The 26,815-nt window shown below is 40.9% G+C and overlaps 1 protein-coding gene across 2 annotated transcripts in view; it reads right to left on the reverse strand.

Moving 5' to 3' along the window:
* LOC124789919 (transcription factor IIIB 90 kDa subunit) overlaps positions 1-26,815 on the reverse strand; it is a 378,195-nt gene that overhangs the window by 59,852 nt on the left and 291,528 nt on the right. For both annotated transcript variants that reach the window (XM_047257442.1, XM_047257452.1), the window contains exons 5-7: positions 11,367-11,516; positions 9,848-9,941; positions 3,608-3,737 (exon numbers count right to left, since the gene is read on the reverse strand). In XM_047257442.1, coding sequence (XP_047113398.1) covers positions 3,608-3,737; positions 9,848-9,941; positions 11,367-11,516 — 374 coding nt within the window. The remainder of the gene's footprint in view (positions 1-3,607; positions 3,738-9,847; positions 9,942-11,366; positions 11,517-26,815) is intronic.

Here is a 26,815-nt window from a genome sequence, read left to right on the forward strand (position 1 = left end):
GAATCTTGCTTACAAGGTGGAACAGTTAGTCATGCCTGCCTCTCCCAAAGTTCTCAACAATGCTGATGGAGTGTTGTCTACTGGGGCAGGCATCTTTAAACTTGTTTTTCAATGCTCTGTCAAATTCTTTCCACAATATCACATTCTCATTTCATCTTCATTTACTGCCTCCTCACTTTCTGTAATAAAATCTTCATATCTGTTTCCCTTACTAGACACCCTGTGTATTCTTTCCACCTTTCACAGCCTTCCCTTCTCTGCTCAGTACAAGCTTGCTATCTGAGCTCTTAATATTCGTAAAGGTGCTTCTCTTTTTTCCAAAGGTCTCTTTAATTTTCCTTTACGCTGCAGTTATCTTTCCCATAGTCACACATGCTTCTACAGCCTTGGATTTCTTGTTCAATCATCTCTGCTTAATCGGTTTCAACTTTCTGTCAGTCTCAGTATTTATACTCCTGGATTCTCCTTTGCTGGCTTATTTTGTTGCATTTGCATATATTGTTCTTTTGTCAAATACATTATCCAAGAACTTCTACTGTGCCTTGTCTTTTTGCCTCTTTGATCCTATGCTGACTTCACTGTCTCAACTCTCACTGCAACCAATTTATCCTCTGTTGTGTTCCTTAGCTCTATTTCAGTCAGTCGTTGCCTAAAGCTCCCTTCGAAATTCTCAGAAACCTGTAGTTCTTTCAACTTATCTAGGTCCCAATTCATTAATTTCCAACCATTCTGCAACTTATTCAGTTATAATCTACAGGAATAACCAACAAAATTGTGACCAGAAGCCATACGTGCACCTGTGCAAGAAATTATATGTTTCTTCCTTTCATTAACATGTGAAAAACAGTTCTTGTAAAATAGTAACTGTAGTAGTAGTAGTAGTAGTAGTAGTAGTAGTAGTACTAGTAGTAGTAGTAATAGCAACAATGAGGTCTATCCATAGCACTCAATGCCTAACACACTTAGTAATGAAGCAAGCTGGGATAATTTTAATTCCCCTCTTGTTCTGCCATCTGCCTCCTTAAATTCGTTTTTTTACTTCGAACTATTTATCACTAACATACGTGAGCATAATCTGCATTTTCATAAAAGAGAAAGATTGGCCCTCAGTTTTAAAAGAATATAACACTTGATCTAATTTTGTTCTTAGTTTTATGTATGTAATTGATTTTATAATTTATTTTGGTTATGCCTAGTTAGTAACTTACATTATATGGTGAAATCAGTAATTGTTTTGTAACTCAAATTCTACTGTTCACTTATAAACAAGTATAAATTCTGTAACAATCGTAAACATTTCAAAGACGAACTAATAGTAATCTTAAAGTATCTATTTAGCTCTATTCGAAAACATGTTAGCAAAGGCTGGCCCTTCATGAATTCCAAAGTAATTAAACAGTTTTGTCAAAAGTATTGTTTGAGCAACTATATTTGTTAATTTCACGATTTAAACAAATAATTTGGCATAATATCTGTTAAAAAGACGCAATTTTTCGATGTATTCAGATAATTTCATAAGTTAAGTTTTAATTGTAATTTCTGTAAATTTAATTTCAAACAACGAGTACTTTCAGTACCGATTATTGTGTTGATATATAAGGGCCCAATTTTTGGTCACGAGACAGTCAGTCCACGGTCAAGTTTCAGACGAGTAACCAGTGTTGGTTAGAACAACAACAATGCTTCAAATTAACTGTGGAATAAGTGTTAAACAATTAGGCTGCATGTAGCTCCATACGTACGTGATCATTCTTCAAGAACTGTGAACTTTGTGGTTAGGTTTTACTGCTCATAGATATTCAATAAGAAACTACTGTAGGAGTATTTGGAGTTTCACCCGCTAACTACTGATGAGGCTTATCGAAGATTAAATAATAGTGCACTGGCCATATAACTGTGCAATATTGGGGGTTGTGAACAGTGAAACTAAAGTACTATGAAATACAACTGTCCACCTGTCGGCTACATAACTTGCAATAGTCAGTGTCAGAATCCACAACCCATTTTTTCAGCCAGTGTAGCAATGCAGTACACCAATACTGAGGACAACAAGCAACAAATGAAGAAATATAAAGCAGGTGGAACCACCACAACTTTCCCATATTATTGGGTTTTCCATGACTTCTGTTAATTGCTTAAGGCAAATGCCAGGATGAATCCTGGGCATGGCAAATTTTCTTCCCCATCCATCCCTACTGAAGCTTATGCTGGTAGTTATGTGTGCTCAATGGTTTCACTGAAAGATATATGTTTAATTCACATTACACAAAATCAGTGAATATTTATCATTGATCATTGTCCTTTTCCCCACCCCCTTTCCCATTGTCCTCTTCCCCTATCCCTCCCTCCCTCCCTCCCCCCCCCAAAAAAGAAATCACTGAATAAATATCCTTGCCCTCCCCCCCTCCCAAAAAAAGAAAGAATAGTTTGTATGCCAGTGCTGCTGTAACTGTTCCTGTATCAGCAGCTGGTCATTTGACATTCTTCTCTCTACTTGCATCATGTAATATTTGCAGCTTACTTTCCTTATGAGCTGACTTCCTACTAGGAGAAAAGTAGTTACTATGAAAAAAGCCACTGCTACCCCTCTTTTACTATTTCCTGTTGTTTGTATATAATATTTCGGACCAAGAATTTACATAACTTTATACAGAACACTATCAGCTGCCTATATATTGGTGAAATCAATATATGTTTGATACAGTAAAAATAAATCCAAATATCAACTACTAGCTTCAAATCCTGAACGACTGTACATGGCCCCCTATCATGGCTGATTGAGAGAACGTCAATGAATTCATGCTCATGCAAGATGGAGAACAGTCACTCAACATGCTTTCTGTGCATCCCTGAATGAAAAGCTTCCAATAACAACGGTATTATGAGTAGCTTGCCAGAAGTCCTGGGCTCATGCCTTGCAACTTATTTTTGGGGGTTCAAAACAAGACGTATACCAAGCAAAACTGCATATATTACATGAACTGGAGGTTCATGCATGGGAAGTTACATGAGACATAGCACATTATTTCTTGTAAGAAAATATTTGTTTCATTTCTGTCCATTCAATACCAATGACATCTACACCAAAATTTAAGTTATGAAACCTACTTTACTTATTTCATAATGCACATATACATTAACTTCTGTTACACTCACTTAGATAATAAAGTTGTAGTACCAACATTTTAATGTCTAGTCCAGTTACAAACAAACTGCTTATAATGATTCTTTACTTAAAGTATTATTTGATCTCTTTCTCATTCTGCCTCGTTTTATTGAGAAATGTAAGCTTCTCCAAATAGAAAATAGTCAAAATGTGTTTCATTTCCATAACACCTGTACATTAACAGGTGATATGGGCACACAAAAAGTACCAAAGAGTGAAGTACAAGATAATAAATAAGTGAACAAAAGATTTGTTAATTGTGAAAAGCAATGTAAATATGACTGACTTAGCAGAATGCAACAAGGATATTCACCTTTTGAAAAAGATACAAAATAGAGTTTCACAACTGTAATGACAATGCCAATAATTTTATGATAATTTTGTTCATTAAGCAAGTCATTAACATATTCACTGAGCTCTCATTTTACTTTAGTTACTTAACTTTAATCTTTCTTTATCTTTCTTCCGAGCTGCCTTAAATGATGGTGGATCTTGTTCCTCTTCTAAATCAATTGTCATAAATTCTTCAAGAGTCAGTGCACTTGAAGGTGTTTCACCAAACTCTATTAGTCTGTAAGTATAGTAGGCATCAAAATTTATATTTACAAATAATTATGAAACAATTACATCAAAACAACTTTTCACTTCATTTCACTTGAATTTAAACAATCAAAATTAATTTTACTACACATTTCAAAGCAGTTAAATTCAAATATTGGAACATGTTCAGTTTTAACATACAAAAAGAAGTGGCATAGTTAACTTCTACATTTTGAAAAGCATAAACATCACATAAAACAGAGAATATTATAATTTTTTTATTCATGAAAGATCCCAAATGCTGTATTTTTCATTTACTTTTACAGACCACACTGCTGTTGTTGAAGAGATTTGCACCAATGCTTTCTTTAACAGTTCAGTAGTTCAAAAACTACAAACTGTGGCTGTGGGGTTCCGGTATCTCCTGAGAAGAGATTCACACTGGTCTGATAAGGTGACCAAATGAGCCCACTAACGTCACCAAGCAAAGAAATAAGATGAGTGGTAACACTTCTCTAAAAATGAAAGTGAACTATGAGAAGTGTAATCTGTGCCCTCCATTTAGTTTAAGTCACATACATTTTCAAGATCAACCAACTGGGGTAAAAAGTTCTTAGAATGGCACAATTATTAATTCAAAGTCCCAGTTGCCTTCCTCAAAAAATATGGACCCAACACACCAAAGCAGTTACTATGAAACTATAATATAGTTGGTAAGGGAATTACACCTTTGGAAATGTTCCCTCCTTGCGATGTTGTCTCTTATAAGACTTTAATGTTGTCTGAGACTGTGGGGTCATATTCTGCCTCCACAGCACATCTGTTTCTGTAGATAAACATTTGTGTATTTATTCACGATGTATTTCAAACTCCAAACATATTACCTCATTCCTCTTAGTCCTTACCAAACACACAACTACTTGTCCTATGAGGAGAAGGTATATAAAGAAATGCATGGTACAGCCATGGGCACTGGCCCGACACCCTCCAATACCAATGTTTTTATGGGCCATTTATAGGAAACCTTCCCAACCTCCCAAAACCCCAAAGCCTTTGTCTGGTTCAGGTTCACTGATATCTTCATTATCTGGGTTCAGGGCCAAAGCACCCTATCCTCATTTCTCCACAACCTTAACACCTTCTCTCCCTTTTGTTTCACCTGGTTCTCTTCAACCCAATATGCCATCTTCCTGGACACTGACCTCCACCTCTCTGATGGCTCTATCCACATTATACCCACAAACCACCACTGGTACATGCATGTTGACAGTTATCATTCCTTACACACCAAAAAATCACTCCTATACAGCTTGGCCATCGATGGACAGTATATCAGCAGTGACGATAACTCCCCTTGCTGAAGGTCTGATGAGGGCCTTCACAGACAGGCACTAATGCCCAAACATACTCCACAAACATATTTCTCATGCCATGTCCTCACAGCCTGATCATGCTCTTACCACCCACAAGAATAAGTCATATTAGAGCACCCATCTTATCACTAAATGTCGTCCTGGTCTGGAGCAACTGAACCACATCCTTTGCCAGGTCTCTGATTGTTTATCATGATGCCCGGAAATGAGGGACATCTTATCCTAGATCATCCCCCCCCCCCCCCTTATGTGGTGTTCCATCATCCACCAAATCTACACAACAGCCTAGTTCATCACTACACCACTCCTACTCTCAACCCCTTGGCACAGGGGTCATATTCCTGTGGAAGACCCAGGTGCAAGATCTCCCCAATCCACTTACTCAGCACATCCTACTCCAGTCCTGTCACAGGCTTATCCTAACCCATCAGAGTCAGAGCTACTTGTGAAAGCAGCCGTATTGTATACCACCTCTGCTGCAATCACTGCATAGCCTTTTACGTCAGTATGGCAACCAACCAGCTGTCCAAAAGAGTGAATGGTCACTGCCAGACTGTGGCCAAGAACAAATTTGATTATTCTATGGCAAAACAAAGCAAGGCATGCTTGATTTCAATGGCTGCCCTTGCCATCTGGATTCCTCCTCCAGCAACAGCTTCTCTGACCTACAAAGATAGGAGTTATCTTTGCAACACATCCTTTGCTGCTCTACCTCTCCTGGCTGCAATCTCTAGTATTCCACTGCCCCACACCCTCTATCCAACAGTTACCCCTTTCTCTTTCCTGTCATGCCATTGCAATCCACTTTATTGTGTTATTCTCATTGTGCGCACACCCCACCAGCTCCGGTACCCATGCATCACATGGAGGGGTGTGTGTGAGTGCATTTTTTGTACCCTAGCTCGACAAAGGATTTATTCCAAAAGCTAGAAGGTTTTCTCTTTTGTGTGTGCCTGTCGACAGTTTAAGGCTACTATCTCATTATTTCTATGATGTAGTCAAACCCTGTGTGGGAAAAAATAGCATGTGTGTTTCATTTAAGTTCAGTTTCAATCCATTTGTTGAGAACCAGTTAAAACTTTTCAAAGAAATTTTCTTTACATTTTCGACCATTAAGTTTCTCCATTACACTGTATCATAATACTTGCAAAATCAATAAACAGAATTGTACAGTTAACAATGGTAAATCATATACTTTGTTGTTGTGGTTTTCTTGTTGTGATGTTCAGTCTGAAAGTTCGATTTGATACAGTTCTCCACACTAATCTATACCATGCAAGTCTCTCCGTCTGAGCTGTTCCTTGATAGTTCAGGATAATTTATATCAACCAATCACTTCTTTTAAACAAGACATGCAATAAATATATTTCCTCCCTGATCTGTTTCAGTACATTTTCATTATCTACTCGATCTATCCATCTAATCTTTCGCATTATTTTGTAGCTGTTTTTGAAACTTTATATATTTTCTTCTTGTCTGAACCATTTATAGTCTTTTACTTCCATATACGACCACAGTCCATCCTGGAAATTCTTCCTAACATTTTAATTTATATAAGACATTAAAATATTTCTCTTTTGCAAAGTAAGCTTTCTTGCTTTGGAAGTCTGCATTTTATATACTCTTTATCTCTGTCATCATCAGATAGTTTGCTGCTCACATAGAAAAACTCATTTTGAACTTCTAGTTTCTCATTTCCTACTTTAATCTCTTCGGCATCATCTGATTTAATTTGACTACATCCCATTATCATTGATGATGTTATAACATCTTTTTAAGACACTATACATCCAGTTTAACTGATTTTGCAGTCCTTAGTCATCTCTGGCATCCATGGTTTCCTTTACTGCTTGCTCAATGTACACAATTGAATAGCATGGGAGATAGGCTAAAATCCTGTCCCACTCCTTACTCTATCAGTGCATTTCTTTCATGTCCTTTGACACTGTTTCATGACATCACACTCCCTAGATTTCTTATTTTCACACTCCATGCAGTTAAAAATTAAGTTATTATTTGGCCTTTCAACAAATTACTGATAATCTTATAACTTCTATGGTAATGAAAGATGAGGAGGGGGGGGGGGGGCGGGGGGAGGGAGTCAGACAATTAAGACTTCATAAAGAGAAAAAAATACTTTTCATTCCCTTACCTTTCTTCATCCACTCAGCTGTATTCATGAGATCAATTTATGGTTCTGTATGTCTTCAGGTTTGCTGATACATGGAAAATACTTTCTCCATGCTCTTATCAGAAAATGACACAGACTACAGATTTAAACTGATTTATGCACCATTGTAATGTGCCTAAAGGTGGCACAGTTCGCTCTGAAATCAATTGTACATAAATTTGTCGCCAATAAATGCAGCTGAAAGGATAAAGACAACCAGAAAATGGAGAATAAAAAAATTTATTTTCTTCCATGGAAACTAACATGGAGCTCTCAGGTTCAATCCTCGGTATTCATATTCTTTTGGGATGGGAAGGTCTCGCGTGGAGTCCACTTTCTCTTATGAGGTCAAATGCTCAAATTAATAAACAACAACATTTGACATGATAGCTGCTGACATGGCATCAAATCAAAAGGTTTGAATCTGGAACAGTGATTTACTGGAACTGTAATGATGAAAATTTCGAACATATTGTGATTCTATCCTTTCAACAACTGCACCTTCTAGTTCGATTTTTTCTGTCCCTCTATGAAAACAGGCTATTTCATATGGTATCTCAGAATTTTCTTCAAGTTGTAAGTAGGACTTGACAGAGTACTTCTGCATAGATACTGCTGGGTATATAGATCACTGTGTCTCTGCAGTAAGTTCTCATATAGTCAATCAAAAATATGTGGCGTTTGGTGTTCATTTCCCTCACTCCATAATTCATACAACCAGATCCACCCCTGACTGCATTTGGAACTTGCACGCCTTATGTAGGCTCACAAAGAATGGTGTACAAGTTGAAATCCAAGGATTTTGATAGCAAAACTTGACATTCATCTTGATTAGCCTCACTCTTCCCAAAAATCACATTGAGATGCAACAATCAGACAGGACAGTTCATAAACAGAGGAAGTCAGGTGATACCTGGGAAGTAATTTTATTTGATGATTTTGGTACTTATTTGATCTCAGCCAGCTTTGATCTTTTCTTCACAGTAGCTTTCCCAACAAGACTTGAAGGACTTAGTGTAATACTACTGATACTTTACACTCCCTGACACTAAAAGTAAAAGACCAAAAAGATATGGTTAGATGTCAGTGTAACTTTGTACACATGCACACAATATCTTCATGTATGTAAATGACTAGAGTTGCAGTTCTCTGTGATAGGTAGAATGGCCACCAAAGTACATTAATGTTGTTCATGTTTAGCATTGTCACCAGACCCAGTAGGGCATGTAAGGGGAATGTGCGGTGTCAGATGATGAGTGATGACTATGGGGACAGATACGTCACATACTCATGTGGGATGCAGTTATTGCACCTGACAGAGTTTGAAAGGGGTCTCATTGTGGGACTCCATTTGGCTGACTGGTTGAAGCAAGCAATATCGTGATTCATCACTTATCCTGATGTCACAGTGGTCTGACGTTAGACTTCATGGAAATGTAAGGGCATGCATACTCATCGACAGGGTTCTGGTTATCACATCTGGCCACACAATGGAGGATCGCCATACTGCACACCGAACACAGTGTAACCTCTTCACATCTGTGCCTGTGACTTGAGAAAAAGGACTCCCTGTAACGTTTTGTATCATCCCAAACCATTGGTCAGAGATTAGCAGCAGGTGCATAGGCTGCCACTGACAACACAACACAAACAGCTGTGTTTGGAGTGGTGCCATGATCAGGAAGAACAGGCTGCTGCTGATTGGCATTGTATTGTACTCTCTGCTGTATCACAGTTCTGCACTAGCCCAGATGACTGTCATCAGTTTGAACTGCAGAAACATGGGGAGAGATCCCGTTCTTTCAATGTTTTGGAGAGGCACAGCAGTTTTACTCCTAACATCATGTTGTAGAAAGCCATCAAGTGTGACTTTTGGTCACAACTAGTAGTGACTGAGGGAACTCTCATGCTAAACGGTACATCATGGACATGCAGTGTCCTCATGTGCTATGTCCATGTGACAGTATCATGGTACCATTTTTCAACAGGACAATGCTCATCCACACAACATGTTTCTCTATGGACTATCTGCATATCAAGGTACTACCATGGCCAGCAGGTTCCCTAAACCTGTCTCTAACAGAGCATTTGTGGGACCAGGTTGGATGTCAACTCCGACCTAGTGTCAGTATCCAGGAAATTGACTAGTTACAGCAGTTGTGGGCCAGCTAGTTTCAAGGGAGGTACAACAGCTTTATAATGCCCTTCCCAACTGAATTAGTGTTTGCACCCAGGCCAGAGGGGATGTAATGTTAAACTGATAAGTGGGCTCAAACTGGCAACTTCTTTGTAAATTTGATTTGACTTTGTAATCACTGAAATGAAATTGCATACCCTCTCAACCTGTGAAGTTTCATTTGATTTCCTCCTCTCCTTCTCGGTCCTTCACTTTCCTTGACAGGCAGTGTATTTCTAAACCCAACTGTGTTACATGAAACAGATGTAAGCCCCAAAATTACTGTTTGCCTAACCATAATGCAGAGAAGGTGGCAACAAAGCACACGTAAATTTATTGTAAATCCAAGTTAAGAATAGTACCATGCCCTTGTGACTGATGTCTTGCACAAGAAACCTGAAACATTATTAGCAGAAACTTACCTTTTTTTCAATGTTGATTCATGAACTTTTACTATTTTAATTATATCAGAGACTGTGCGACTGAACTCATGTAGTCGGGCAGCAATCAACAAAGCTGGAAAAATAGATAACGAAGTTAGTAATGGCATTCAGTAAAAATAATGTCATTAACAGTAGCAAGAACTAAAATAAAGCCTGAATATATGCAGGCAAAATACTTTCAACAACAAATAATTAACTTTGTGAAAAATGGGGCTTAAAATTCTGTAATTCCACTGTGTAATTCTTCTTCTATTTTTTCACAATACACAATATAATTGATCAACTATTCTGTTGTGTGTTTCACTCTCTAATTTTCAGCATTAGAAATCTACTGTCATGAATACCACTATACCTACTCTGAAATGCTCTGCTGTGTTTGGAAGTGACAATTGTAAGATTATACTTTTTTATGTCATTTTCTATTAGAAGTAAAGTATCATGTACAAGTAAAATTGATCAAGTATATATGATAGTCATACAAAATAGAACTTTTCTTGCCATTAAATATATTTAAGTAAATTTGAAACACTTAGCACCATGTTTAATTAAAACCCTTGTTATGTATAAATTCTCATCCCCTTGCTTACCTGTATTTGAAAGTTAAGTAAATAACTAGACTGTTAATAAATTCCAACTTCCAGGTACAGCCCTTGTATTGGTTCATTTCAAGCAGCAGCATAAAATTTTGTTGCAGAAATTACTAACAGATTAATAAGACAATAAAACAATTTTATGTGGCTTTCAAATTTGAGTTTAAATAGCACCAGTGATGAAAGAATACTAACATTAAATGGCTGAAACAAAATGTTTAGTGCGTCACTTGTGAAAAATTTGTAAACTTGAATTTAATGTTTCTAATTTTTAATGTTGTATGGAACATGAGAGCTAAAGACATGCTCCCACCTGGTAGTTAGGTGGTGACCATAATCAATCACCATAAAATGCAAAGAACATTTGCAGCTTGCAGAGTTTATGAATACAATATTAGAAGACAATTGTTTTTTGTCACTTTGGAATCATAAAAGTGACACAAAAACCAAGGACAATGACTTTCATGCAAGTGAATGCAAGATCAGAAAGAGTTTGGTGTGTAGTAAATAATTAGGCATTTGTGTCTTTTTATCTTTAATATTCTCTCTTTTCTTTCCTTATCAGGCCACAAAGAGCTGATTCAGGACACATTATATAGAAGTCAAGGTAAGTTTCAGTAACACTGGTGTGTAATAGGTTATTATTTTTAGTAAAATTAGTTCAAAACTTTAGCTGAAAAATACTGACTTTGGCAGTAAAGAGAAACTTCAATATTACATCCAGGTTCCTCTCCCATTCTTCTTTAATTGAACTATCACTCTGTCTTTAAGAACACTGAAGTCAGAGAGACATTAAAACATTATCATATTTCCTGTAAAGCAGCAGTACTATATTTGTCTCACATACATTATCTTAGAAACTTAAACCTTTTTCAAATATGTGTTAGTATGTTTTTACATTAAAGTACCTGCACCACATAAGCCAGAAGGTCTTCTTCCAGTATGGATGCTGTCTCGTTTCATTCGCTGCACTAGACGCAATGCAGTCATGGAAACTTCATGAGTCTTATCTCCAAATTCTAGTCTATTTGCAAATCTTAGAATGTATAAACAAGGGTCTGTAAAGAAAAAAGAATCAGTCAGTAATTAGTTTGGAATTTATTGTGGTAGTGGTATCCTGTCTGAAAACATGTAAAATATTTAATAATTCTACAAAAATGAAAAGAAAAGGTGGATTCATAGAGTAAGGAAAGAAAGTTCTGAAAGAATGTATATAATTTAGGAGTAAAGGAGGTTATGCAATGAATAGGAGAAGTACTGAGTTGTCAACAGGCACACATAAAAGAGAATGAAAACCTGCTACCTTTTTTTGAAATAAATCCTTTGACGAGTTAGGACACACACACACACACACACACACACACACACACACACACACACACACACACACACACACACACACACACACTCTCTACTTCTGGGGAGGGATGAGGAAGAAAGATAGAAGGAAGGAAGAGGGCTTGGAGATGGGTACTAACACCTCGGCAGTACACAGCAGCAGATTTGATGGCTAGGAATTTGGGAAAAAGGGGGGGGGGGGGGGGGGGGGAGTGATACACAGGCACAAGAGCCAGTGAGGTGTGGCACAAATGAAAATTACATGAAGGAATGGACTGTGGGGAGGTGACTGGACAGAGGAAGGAGAAACATTGGATAGAAGGTGTGGGGGCAGTGTGTTAGTGGAGATTGAGGCCTGCAGAGAGATGGTAGCAAAGGATGCGTTGCAAGGATAGCTCACCTTCAAAGGAGCAACCCTTTTGCACCCAGTATTGACTGGACCAACAGGTCTTTGCCAAGGCTTTAATTATTCATCATCATGCCTAGAAATGAGGGACATTCTATTCAAGATAATTTCCACCCATCCTGAAGTGGCATTCTGTTGCCTACCCAACCTACACAACATACTGATCCATCCCTATGCCACTCCCATTCTGAACCACTCGCCGCAGGGAACATATCCCTCTTGAAGATCCAGGTGCAAGACCTGTCCAGCCCACCTAGCCAGCACTTCCTACTCTAGTCATGTCACAGGCTTATCCCATCCCATCAGAGGAAAGACCACTTGCGAAAGCAGCAACTATGCTGCAATCACTGCACAGATTTTTATGTCAGTGTGACAAGAAAACACCTGGCCACTCGAATGAATGGCCACCACCAAATTGTGGGCAAGAACAAAGTTGACCACCCAGTGGCACAACATGCACCTGAAGACAACATATTTGATTTTAATGGCTAATTCACGACCCAAGCCATCTGGATGCTTCCCTCTATCACCAGATTTTTTGAACTAGGCAGATGAGAGTTATTCTTACAACACATCCTTTGGTGCTGCATCTCCTCCAGCCTCAGTCTCCACTGACTCACTGTCCCCAAATCCTCTATTCAAAATTTTCTCACTTCTCTGTCCCATTAAACCCTCACAACTCACTCCTCTATGTCATCAGTGTCCCCCACAATCATGTAAGCACTGTTAAAGGTTGTGTAACTTGGTTTTATTAACATAATACCCCAAGAAAAAGCTAGGGAGATTAGAATTTAACACCCAATCGACATGAGGTCATTAGAGAAGAAGTTCATGTTTCACATAAACAAGGAGATGAAAGGAAATGAGTCTTGTTCCTTTCAAAGGAAACATACTGGTTGGTATGTACACTGTCAGATACGGTACACAGCTAAGCCTACAGTGTGTGTGACATGCCAGGTAGCCTTCTGTGTGGTGACACATAGTTAAAATCAGTCGGCTTGCAGATGACAGACATAAGAGGAATCTCTTTACACTTCCACTACAAGACTTACAAATACTCCACTACATCAGCCAATAGTTGCTTCTCCCACTACTGAAGACAGTGACACAAAGGACTAAGTGGTCTGGCTAAAAAATAGCTGGTGTAAGGATACAACATTCTTTATTTTTACTTCTTCTCAAATTTTACATTATTCCTTTAAAATTCTCCCCTTCATATTCCTTACTGCAGCCCAGGCAAATTTTCCACTGCTGAAAGAAGTGTTTGAAGAGAACTTTAAAATCACATTCATGGTCTCCATCATTTTCTTTTTCACAGCTTCACCTGTTTCAAATCTTGTCCCTTTCATAGTAGATTTCACTTCCAGAAAGTGAAAAAGGGGCATACGGAGCAAAAACTGCTGAGTAGGGTGGATGTTCCAACAAAGAGATTCCACGCTTAGCGAAAAACGATTTGACAGGTGTCAGCTTCTTGTGCACAATTTTGAACAAACTATCCTCATGTGAAAATTATTTGTGTAGAATGTGCCACATTATTTCTTTGTTAATTCTTACAATGCGAGCAACCACATGAAACTCAACCGACAGTCTTCCCGAATTTACTTCCAATTTTTTCGAAGTTTTTGTCCTTCATTGACGTTGCGGGTCGCTCTGCACGTGGCTCATCTCCAGTCTCTTCTCGTCCCTCTCTGAGCCGCTAAAACCACTCAAAATTTGAGCGCATGAAACACATCCGGCATTGTATCCTAGTTTCAATGAAGAATGGACCTCTGGAGGTCTTTCCAAGTGGCCCGAACGTACAGATTTCGGACGACAGTCGGTGAAATTCAAATCAGTTTGTTTTTTCCCGTCATTATGGCCGACATGACACGAAACATGGACTGTAAGAAACTGATAAGTTTTGTCGAATCCTGAGAATGAAAAATATCATAATCAGGTTATAGTTCGGATTCTATGGACTGAAATCGAAGGTTTATTGGAAACCACAAGACCACAAGTAGGCAAAATCTTTATGAGAAATTTTAGGGGTAGATCATAGACTCGAAACATAATTTGTTCAAGTGACAGGAACGCTGTATCTTACAGTTAAAGTTACTGTAGTCGCTCTTTTTGGGTTATAGCTGGTGGGCACTAGCTGTCTACAAATTACTGTTACTATTTGCTGGCATTTTTATGTCAACAGGCTGCCTATTCTGTTGCATGAAGTGGTTTGTAAATGTGATATACGTATGTGTCTACACTTTACAATGATTTACGTGTCAGAGTATCTTATTCCAGAATTTGTGTTTGTCTTTCACACACTACGTTTACGTGTGACACTTCTTCCGAAAGACGGAAACCGAATTTCGGAAACTGCTGTGGTGTTTACATGTAACAGCACACACGAAAAGTGTCTGCTTCAAAAGTAAGGTTAAACTGACAAGCTTTCTTAGAACGTGTACGGGTTAGTTTGACATATCCGTAGTACGAACTTGACAGGCAAGTTTGCTCTTTTAGGAGGAACTTAATAAGTTATAAAAAGTTCCATTGTCCATTCGAATTAAGTTGTTGTGATTACCGGGTTCTAAGAGTAATATGTCCTTTAGCAAATTTTCTTGGGTAAATCTGTCATTTTAGCCATTCCCTGGATCAGAGTCTCGTTTTTTACTGCTTCCTTAAACACAGTGCCAGAACTGCTTTTTCTGCATTTGCGGCCGTACTCACTGCTCTCAAAGTACACACGAACACAAATAGTGTCTGCTGCGAAGTGAGGTTAAACTGACAAACATCGTTTGAACATCTACGGGCTTGCTTGTCAAATCTGTGGCTAGATAAGAGCGACTTTGTCAAATACGTTTGAACGTTTAGGGGGGGGGGGGGCTTTAATGCAATGTATCACTGAACCTACCGATACATATTTTCGTAATATGTGGGTGTATCGCAAAACTTGTTTGGTAATCCTAGTAGCTGCAGACAGAGTGTACAGTACCGAAAATGTTTTTTTTCGAGACAGATCTAGCTCATTCAGCATCTTATTAACGAACGACGCATTGCAGCACTCGTCTCCAAGCACAGAGGCATCGTGATATCTATCCCACCCTTGGAAGTTAAAACGTATCCTACTTCGTTCATAGACCAGATTCTAATCCAACCTAACTTGCTCGACCGCGCCAAAAACTGACAAACGAGATCGAACGCACCGTAACCAAGCAGTCGTCCGATGTTAACGAGCGACCTCTGGCGACGGCATCTGACAACCATTGTCGGTGTCACAGTGAACACAGGACAAACGTCCGCAGCTCGTGGTCTAGCGACTAGCGTTGCTGCCTCTGGACCACGGGGTCCCGTGTTCGATTCCCGGCCGGGTTGGGGATTTTCTCTGCCCAGGACTGGGCGTTTGTGATGTCCTAATCATTTCATCATCATCATTCGACTGGACTGTGTAAAAGTTGGGACTTCGTACGGGCGCTGATGACTGCGCAGTTGAACAACGTCCCACAAACCAAACATCATTAGCAGACAAATGCCGACGCCCCGCACATCTCCACTCAACTGTTGTCACCGCGATCAAGATTTTCGCATATCACCAGTTGCCGATCAGTTCCAGTTACGTGCGAGTGATCCTCGGACAGCCAACGCAGAGTATCAAAGTGTGTATAAGTATTTCAAGCCTGAACTATAAACTGTTTAACAGCAGCTTATTGGTTTAGTCAGCTAACGTTCACTGATTTCGAATAGACCCGTCTTCCATACCTTACTTCATTGCCATGCCTGTTTATCAAGCTGAAGATGATAATTTGCGGACTACTATCAAAATGATTGTTCAATATTACTCAGTGTGCTGCCAACTTTATTTGTGTATCAATGTACTACAGCATGCACGCTATCTAAACACAACAACCACATTTCTTGTGGAAGAGTTTTAGCTTCTTGTTACCTTTTATGTTGGGCACCAAACTTATGTGGTGAATACAACATAAAACTGATACCTGTCTCACACTATTTAAGGAAATCTAAATCAAAATTGCCAGATACAGATTCGAATTCCGTTCCTCCCAAATGTGAGTTCAGTACACTAACCATTCTCCCACCTCACTCGGTGGTATTCCAGAAGTCACAGAACTGAAAGTTGGTGTTTTTAAGCGAACACATGTGTACAGTTATCTTCCAAGGACTCTATAGTCAGACAGTTCTGTAACATGTCACGTTATCAGATGTAAGAGTTTTTATTTTTATTTTTTTTTTAATGCGACCACTTTCACTTTCTGAGTGCCATTTTCAGACGTCATCAAGTACCTATGGTCAGACAAGAAATGAACATAAAGAGTTCTTTATGAGGGACTATTTTTCTCACAGATATGAAAGTAAGATAATCAAAAAGTTAACAATCTAGTTTCAAGCAAAACTAGTGAAAAACAAAACATAAAATGCATAATCACAATTCGGCTGAGGCTTGAAACATCCGGCAGTTACCGAAGAGTATGTCGGAGGAAATTGGCAGCTATCTTCTAGTAGAAATAAGCTGAGAAATCGGCTGCAATAATTTAGTAAAAACAACGAGAACTGAACAACGAGGCATGAGTGGAACTGGAACGCTGGTCTTGTTGGCTCGATATGAAAGACTGCTGTGCTCTCACAACTAGAGAACTATTTGTCACGACGTATTTGTGCGCTATTGCCTCTCCATTTTGAACTACGTACTTAGTCTACGACACAAGTACTCATAATCCATCATCTCAGTGCCAGTGGACAAACACACTGAGACGCCAAAGAAACTGGTATAGCCATACGTTTTCAAATACAGAGATATGTAAACAGGCAGAATATGGCGCTGCAGTCGGCAACGCCTATATAAGACAGGAAGTGTCTGGCGCAGTTGTTAGGTAGGTTACTGCTGCTACAATGGCAGGTTATCGCAATTTAAGTGAGTTTGAGTAGTGTTATACTTGACGCACGAGCGGTGGGACACAGCATTTCCGAGGTAGCGACGAAGTGGGGATTTTTTAGCTGATTGTACATGTATTCTGCTCAACAAGGTGTGGATACTAACCAGCTACGTTATGTTAATGTGTTTGTATACTATACCTGTGTGTTGCGGGAATATGTTATTGTGTTAATATATTATGACAAAATTACAATTACGAAGTAAGCTAAACGTATGTTAACATACACTGCCGGAAAAAAATCCAGCTCCCTCAAGGTTTGTGTTCACTGGCACCAGGGTATAATACGTGCATACTGACGGGTTGGTGTGTTGATGATTCATTTTCCATGGTCATCGGCAATCAGATAGCGCTCAGGAAAGCTGTCAGTGCACCCTCTGTTTTGACTCTACAGTAATTGTGCTGACTGTAGAGGTTAACAGTGTTTGAAAGATTCAGTCTAGGGTACAAACAGACCCCACTGACGAGTATGTACTTCTGTTGGACAGCTTCAGCCATTTGAATGGGGTTGCATTGTGGGCTTGCAGGAAACCGGATTAACATATCGACGGATTGCTGCACCAGATGAGCATAATGCACCGGTAACGTGTCGCTGCTTTCAACAGTGGTCTGTGGAACGATCACACAATTGTCGGAAAGATTGTGAACCTCCGCGTAGTGCAAATGCATTGAGCGAGCAGCGGTGGCTGACCGAATATCAAGGGGAACGAAATCTGGACATACGTTGCAGTAACTATTTTATCAGGGACCATTGGGAACCGTCTGCTTGCAGCAGCATTAAGAACACGTGTGCCTCTGGCCAGGTTACCATTAACTGCACGACACTACCGACCATGGCTACTCGGGTGTCGTGAAAGAGTTGACTGGATAGTGGAATGGCGCTCCGTTGTCTTCAACGATGACAGTACGTTCTGTCTGTACGCAAGTGATGGACGTGCATGTGTATAGCCTCGGCCTGGTGACCTACCTGAGTACATTCACCTACGACACACAGGTCCCATCCCAGGCTTCATGGTGTGAGGGCCATCAGTTACAGCTCGTGCTCGCATTTGGCGTTTCTGAAGGGTAAAGTAACCAGGGACTGCTACATTGCGCAGGCTGTTACTGCCGTACTACTGCTATTTCTTTGACAGGAAGGTGATCTGATTTTTCAGCAGGAAAATGAGCGTCCATTGTGTGGCCGAGCGTTTCTAGGCGCTTCAGTCTGGAACCGCGCGACCGCTACGCTCGCAGGTTCGAATACTGCCTCTGCCATGGATGTGTGTGATGACCTTAGATTAGTTAGGTTTAAGTAACTCTAAATTCTAGGGGACTGATGACCTCAGATGTTAAGTTCCATAGTGCTCAGAGCCATTTTTGAGCGTCCATTATGCCCGCTGCAACGCAACGTGCTCTTCATGGTGTACAACAACTTTCCTGGCCAGCAGCACAGCCAGATCTCTCGCCAATTGTATACGTATGGGACTTGATGAAGCTGAAACTACACAGGCTGCAAGAACCACTGCCCAACTGCAACAAAAAGCGCAAGATACTTGGGACAATTTATCGTAGGACGCCATTCGGCATCTTTATGGTGGTTTGTATCGGAGAGTACGCTCCGACAGAGGAAGGTAGACTGTGTATTGGTGCGACTGTTAGGGGTCCCTTTACTGTGACACGTGTGTAATACGAGGGTAATTCAGTAATTACAGGGACAAATTGGTCTGGACAAAAAAGCGTTTATTTTTACAAAACAATACTCTTTCCACTTTTCAACGTAATCCTCCCGAACATTTATGCACTTGTTCCAACGGGCCACAACCTTTTTTATTCTGGCTGCAAAGACCTCTTTACCTTGATGTTTGAACCAATTTCCCAGAAACTTTTTCACGTCCTCGTTGTCCTGGAACCTCTTCCCACGTAATGCCTCCTCCAGTGCGCCAAACAAATGGAAATCACTAGGTGCTAAATCAGGACTGCAAGGGGGATGAGGTAGTACTTCCCAGTCCATTTTGTCGATGGTTTCACACGTTAGTTGAGCAATATGAGGACGTGCGTTGCCTTGCTGGAGAATCACACCACTCCTCTGAGATCCACGACATCTCTTTCGCATGGCTGGCTTCACCTTGTTTAAAAGCAAATCCGTGTAACATTGGCTGCTCTTCGAGATAATCACAAAAAACTCGACCTTCAGCATCCCAAAACACCGTCAACATGACTTTTCCTGCTGATTCTTCGATTTTGAATTTTTCCTTGACAGGTGAGTTCGTGTGCTTCCACTCCATGCTTTGTCTTTTTGATATTGGCTCATAATAGTGAACCCAAGTTTAATCACAAGTTAAAATTTTGTTGAAGTGCTCACCTCCTCTTTCACAACGTTCCTTTAGCTTTGTACACACTCTCAACCTTGTTTCGTAGGGTAGCCGCGTCAACTCCTTTGGGGCCCATCATGCACATGTTTTGCGGTACTTCAGCTTGTTACAGACAATGTTATGAACTGTACCAGTACTAACTTGAACCTCGTCAACTATCATTTCCAAAGTCACACGGCGGTCGGCACGAATAATTTCATCAATTCGATTTTCAAGTGAGAAAGTTGAAACTGCAACTCATCGGCCAGAACGGTGTTCGTCAGTCACTCAGTCGCGACCATTTTTGAACTGCACTACCCACTTGTAAAAATTTGCACGATTCATACTACCTTCACCATAAATTTTCGACATTTTACAGTGTATATTCACTGGTTTCTCGCCTTCAGCAAGTAAAAAAAGAGTAACAGAACGTTGGTCAACTATGTGGACGTTTCAATGTATTTTTGAAGTTATAAACAAAACAATGTTGATACATCAGCTGATCAGGGCTCATCCCAGTGTGCCAACTTAAAGCCATAAAAGTAACAAACTTTCCCTACGAACAGTTTTTCCCCAGACCAATTTCTCTCTTTAATTATTGAATAACCCGCGTACTTGGTATTTGGTCTTTATTCGTTATCATGCATCCTACACTGATGAACTACGTGTCAACTTACCTGTCAATAAAATTACCTTGTCCATCAAGTATTTTTTTCCGGTAGTGCAATTACGCACACTACGCTTCGTTATACATATTTCTGACATTGTAAGAATACTGTTAACATTTACTATGTTGAGCATTGAGGTTACGAAAGCCATGGGATACCTCCTAGTATCGTGTCGGACCACCTCCTGCCCAGCGTAGTGCAGCAGCTCTCCGTGGCATGGACTCAACAAGGGCATTGGAAGTCCCTGCAGAAATACTGATCCTCGATTCCTTTACAGCTGTTCATAATTACGAAAGTGTTGCCTGTGCAAGATGTTGTGAACGAACTGACGTTTCAAATTTTAAATTTGTGGGAAGATCTTATGGGACCAAACTACAGAGGTCATCGGTCGCTAAGCTTACACACTACTTAATCTAACGTAAACTAACTTACGATATGGACAACACACACACCCATGCCTGAGGGAGGACTCGAACCTTCGACGGGGGGAGCCGTGCTGAACGTGACAAGATGCCGCGGACAGCGCGGCTGACCTCTCGATTATGTCTCAGAAATGTTCGATGGGATTCACGTCGAGCGATTTGAATAGCCAGATCATTCGCTCTAATTGTCCAGAATGTTCTTCAAACCAATCAGCAACAACTGTGGTCTGGTGACATGGCGCATTGTCATCCAAAAAAATTCCATCGTTGTTTGGGGACATGAAGTCCATGAATGGCTGCAAACGGTCTCCTAGTCGCACAACCATTTCCAGTCAGTGATCAGTTAAGTTGGTCTAGAGTATCCAGTCCATTCCATGTAAACATAGCTCACACCGTTATGGAGACACCACCAGCTTGCACAGCGCCTTGTGGACATCTTGGTCCATGGCTTCGTGGGGTCTGCGCCACACTCGAACCCTACCTCCAGCTCTGAAATCGGAACTCATCTGACCAGGCCACGGTTTTCCAGTTGTCTAGGTTCCGACCGATATGGTCACGAGCCCTGGAGAAGCGTTGCAGGCGATGTCGTGCTGTTAGCAAAGGAACTCTGTCGGTCGTCTGCTGTCATAGCCCGTCAACTCAAAATTTCGCCGTACTATCCTAACGGCTACGTTCGTCGTAAGTCCCAAATTAATTTCTGCGGTGATTTCAAGCAGCGTTGCTTCTCGGTTAGCACTGACAATTCTATGCAAACGCTGCTGCTCTCGGTCGTTTAGCCATTGCGTAGTTCGTGGTGAGTAGTAATGCCTGAAGTTTGGTATTATCGGCAGACTGTTGACTCTGTGGATCCCGAAATATTGAATTCCCTAACGATTTCCGAAATGGACCGTCCCATGCTCTAGTTCCAATTACCATTCAGCGTTCGGAGTTTGTGAATTCCGATTGTGTGGCCATAGTCACGTCGGAAACCTTTTCACATGAATCACCCGAGTACAAACGGCAGCTAAGTCAATGCACTGCCCTTTTATACCTTGTGTACGCGATACTACCGCCATCTGTGTACATGCATACCGCTATACCATGACTTTTTTCAGCTCAGGGTACCATTACATTAAATTCCCATCTCACGTAGTGCAGTAATGAAATTTCAGTTATCACCCCGAAAAAATAAAGTTAGGCAACTATTTTTTTGACTGTTTGGACGAATATGTCTGCAATCCAGGCATACAGTAAATCCCCATGCCACAGCACCGTAGCACCACCCTACAGAAGCCAAAACAAAATGCCTCGGCTCATCCCCACTTTACCAATGTGTTGCGGCATCTTGTTTTGGCTCGACAAGCGGCGTGCTATTGTGCACGAATCTTACTGTGTGCCTGGACTGCAAGCAGGTACCTGCACGCCAGCAACAAATTAATTACGTAACTTTACTTTTTCGAAGTGATGATTAAAACTTCACGGCTACCAACTATGCCTCCTGCACGCGAGGGGCGTGAAGTGATACATAGAACCACACGGGAGGTTAACTCGCGCGAAGTCAGGCAGTAGCGTGACAAGTGAAAGTAAATGCAGTGGCGGCTGCCGAAAGAGTGAGAACAGCGTGACCCACAGAGCCGGCTGGTGGTGCAGCGGGTCTGGCTAGACGGTGAAACCCGCGCCCCGGCTCCCGAGTCGAGACGCTACTTTCGAGACTGGTCAGCGCGGCAGAGGCGAAGTCGTCGGGCAGAAAGCAGGTCGTGGTCCAGCGTCGAGCCGAGTGGACGCGGCGTCGGCGGCCGCGCAAGCAGATATGAACCCGCGCCATGGACAAGCCTCGCCTCGGTGAGTACCCTTGTTGCTGCGGCCTTGTGGCTGGCCTTGCGGGGTTGGGGACGTGTTTGCGTGTGGTGATTAACGGTTCTCAGATACCTACAAGTGTGGCAAATGAGGTTTCCGCGAAGCGGATAACAATACTACACAGGTAAGCCTTTTCCAAATACATAAAGGAAGCTAAACTGACACTGTCCACCTTCTGCTTCCACACATTTCGTGAGCTTAAAGTATAACAGAAGTGACGCTAGCCCTCCTTTCAAGGAGCTTCTATGACAAGTATTGTGACTGCTCCACAGAACGAGCATTCTCTCTGATGACGAGCGAAAGCAAACAACATTTGATTGTGTTCAGTTCGTGTAGGCGGGTGCTCACCCGTGTTCCGTTTTCAGCGAGCCATCATAATAGTTCTCGTGCAGTCCGCTTCGGCACTCTCAAAACAGAGAACATCGAGCGCGAACTATGTTCATTGAGTGGCGTGATAGACGCCGACGTCTGAATATTGCTCATAGAACTAAGAGTCACAGCACAAAATGTCGAACAAAAAAAGTAGGCTGACAGAAAATGTCCGAAATACGCAGTGGTCCACTTCGGGATGTAACAAAAGTGATATATTCATTATTTGGTTTCATCAGGAGGGAACGGATTGAAGAGGTACAAGCTTTCGGACTTTTTAAAAAAATAAATGAACAGCATAATAAATTTTCTTGAAGGTAAACAAATACGAACATGAATCTGTTATACTGACCAGTGTAAAACTGAAAATGTATTAAAGATCTAACCACTCTCGTGATTTACACTCAAGGTAGCTAAAATTATATCAAAGACACATCATTGTTATTTTAGGGGCTTTTGATGTAACAACCGAATAAATAAAAATCTTTTCCCGGCGTCATACAATCTCATCTCCAACAAACTAAATAAAAGATTTTATGAAGCACGCAATGTGGGGCAAATCATATGTATGTTTACATTAATTAATTGTACTTTACTGGCAATAACCTCTTTACATGCACTTAAACAAAGTCCTTGATTCATTTGTACATGTTACTGTTGACACCTTGAACTAACTGATATACCGTACAGCAGCTGCTAAAATATCAAACAGTTAACATTACTAAACGGCTAACATGCGGCACAATCCCAGTTGCAGGTTGCTTATCTAACGCCTTCCATGGGGAAACAAAAATTTGGTTTTCAGTATCCCGCGTAATTTCTCACCGAGATTAATAATTTAGAATTCTGTCATATCTACTAATTGAGACCTATAATCTTATTTTAAAAGTTTAACACAATTAGCAAAGTATCACTATAAGAAACTACGTATATGACTGGAGGCAATGTAATTTATGGTGCACAAACTACCCAGACTGTATTTATTCAGCATTTGAGAACGAGACACTTAGCGACGTCCAATGAACTTTACACACAATTTCAAACCTTTGCGAAGCTTTTTCTCCCAGACACAAAATAATGAAAGGAGAAAAGTTTTATCGCTTGTTACATTTTCGCTCTTGATGCAGTAAAACTTTAGCAAGCGGCATAACGTTTCAATTTAATACTTCTTTACTGCTAACTCTATTCGGAATACATTTTGGAAAGAGTATTCACATATTCCACTGAATGTACCTGCAGAATTTATCATTGCACGACACACAGTTCACGAGATATGACGTCACTGCGATGCGTGAAAACCTAGCTTTTGCTTGAAACGGAGCGCATATCACCCAAATTCTACTCAACCACAAATAAGAGCACTTAGCGACTTCCAACAACCTTCAATCATAATGTCAAACCTTTTCTGAACCTTTTCTCGCTTACGTGCTTAACGTCAACTATTTAACAAATTAGCCGGCCGGTGTGGCCGAGCGGTTCTAGGCGCTTCAATCTGGAACCGGGCGACCGCTACGGCGCAGGTTCGAATCCTGCCTCGGGCATGGATGTGTGTGATGTCCTTAGGTTAGTTAGGTTTAAGTGGTTCTAAGTTCTAGGGGACTGATGACTTCAGATGTTAAGTCCCATAGTGCTCAGAGCCATTTGAACCATTTAACACATTAACTCATTCGTAAAGTAATCAGACGTCTGAAGCAGTTTTACACATAGGAGTTAGATTCTTTAAAGAATCGGGGTAGATTTACTGGTTACTGTCACCAGATGCTAAGAACCAGAATGTGATCTTTTTTTCAATTTATGTTGCTCGTGGTTAATTAGCGCTCTACTTCTATGTTTTAACGCCAGCTTACATACGTGCAAGGGTTTGGAATAATGATAAGCAAGGTTGGAGCTGCAATTAAGTGGTAAGCACACGAGTTTCACGATTGTGTGAGAATGAGACATCTATGTTTTTCGTTTCCAGTGCCCTTTTGCTGGCTCAGCAAACATAGTGCTCGCAGCGAACCCTTATATGAATACCGCAATTTTGCATCGCGGCTGTAGCTAGTGTTTAACGCTGCACACGCGCAAGTGCAAACCGAGTTGCTTCCATTTGTGCAAAAAAAGTTCGGTAGTACACCATTAAACAATCACGCCGCACCAAGAAAACAATAACGCAGCGTTCGTTGAGTTCGCAGCTAAGCTCTTTCTATCGCGTTCTCTTTCTCTTGCCCCCACCGTGAACGCTTGTTTACAGGCACAAACGAATTATAGTGAATACTTACGAACTGTCTTCGAATACTCGTTCTTTTTTGTTCGCATCCATTCGCTCTGATGCAAAAGATGCTTATCACGACTCGCGAAGGCCACTTTTCTCATGTTAGTAGTTGAATCTGACTACTTTGCCCTCGTTACTAACTACAGCTGTCACACAACGCTATGTTTAATGCGTTTATAACTTGTCATTAAACTAAATGATTTCAAATTCAATTATTTATGACTTTTTATCGCTCATTAACTCTACTCGTAACTTCTGCTTTCGTACTGGTCGACAGGCGGAACACAATATTGTATGACAGCTAAAGCTGGCAGCGGCAAAAAGCAGTCGATTCTTGCCGATGTCTTGCGACTCCTTTCAAACCTACAACTTCTTTTAACATCTTGCCGGAAGTCGTCGGAAATCACGGCATAGAACCAACAAAAATCCTCGTCACTTTTTTTTATCGTGAAATACAATTGGTTGTTCGAAAAAAGGAAGGAAAATTTGCTTTAACGTACCGTCGACATCGAGGTCATTAGGGACGGAGCACAAGCTCGGATTGTGTCAAGGATGGGGAAGGAAATCGGCCGTGCCCTTTCAAAGGAACAATTCCGACATTTGCCTGGAGCGATTTTGTGAAATCACGGAAAACCTAAATATGGATGGATGGACGCGGGTTTAAACTGCCGTCCTCCAGAATGTGAGTCCAGTGTGCTAATCACTGCATCACATCACTCGGTTTTGCATCTCCGAGGCAGAATCTGCAACAAACTCGCTGCCTCCATTATATTCTTTGCATAGGAATCACGAGAATAAATGGGAGAAATTACGATCAACGCAGAGAGTCATCTTTCCCTCGCCTCATAGGCTAAGAAGAAAGTGCCTAACATATGCACAAAGTAAGCTCTGCCATGCACTGTACAGCAGCTTGCGGCGTACGCTGAGGCGATAAAAGTCGTCGAATAGCAATATGTATATTTACAGACGGCGATAATATAGCGCACACACGGTATAAAAGTGCAGTGCATTGACGGAGTTGTCAATTCTACTCAAGTGATTCATGTGAAAAGGTTTCAGACGTGATTAGGGCTGCACGACGGGAATTAATAGACTTTGAACGCGGAATTGTAGTTAGCGCTAGATGCATGGGAATGCAGTATTTCGAGATCCACAGAGTCAACAGTCTGCCGATAATACCAAATTTCAGGCATTACCTGTCACCACGGACAACACAGTTTGCGTGAAGTTGACAGAGCTAATAGATAAGCAAGAAGCGTGAAATAACCTCGGAAACCAATGTGGGACGTACGACGAAGTATCCTTTTCGACAGAGCGACGAAATCTGATGTTATTGGGCTATGGCAGCAGATCACCGACGAGAGTGCCTTTGCTACCAGCACGACATCACCTGCGGCGCCTCTGCTGGACTCGTGACCATGTCGTTTCAACTCTAGACGACTAGAAAACCGTGTCCTATTCTGAGGAGTCCCTATTTCTGCTGATAAGTGCAGATGGTAGAGTTCAAGTGTGGTACAGACCCCACAAAGCTATGGACTCAAGTTATCAACAAGGCACTGTGCAAGCTAGTGGTGACTCCATAATGGTGTGGGTTGTGTTTACATGGAATGGACTGGGTCCTCTGGTCCAGCTGATTGGAAAAGAGCACAGGTAGTCCCAGTTTTCGAGAAGGGTCGTCGAGCAGATGCGCAAAACTATAGGCCATCCATCTGTTGTAGAATTTTAGAACATGTTTTTTGCTCGTGTATCATGTCATTTCTCGAAACCCAGACTCTACTCTGTAGGAATCAACATGGATTCCGGAAACAGCGA

The sequence above is a fragment of the Schistocerca piceifrons genome, chromosome 1, assembly GCF_021461385.2.
Source record: "Schistocerca piceifrons isolate TAMUIC-IGC-003096 chromosome 1, iqSchPice1.1, whole genome shotgun sequence".
NCBI lineage: Eukaryota > Metazoa > Arthropoda > Insecta > Orthoptera > Acrididae > Schistocerca > Schistocerca piceifrons.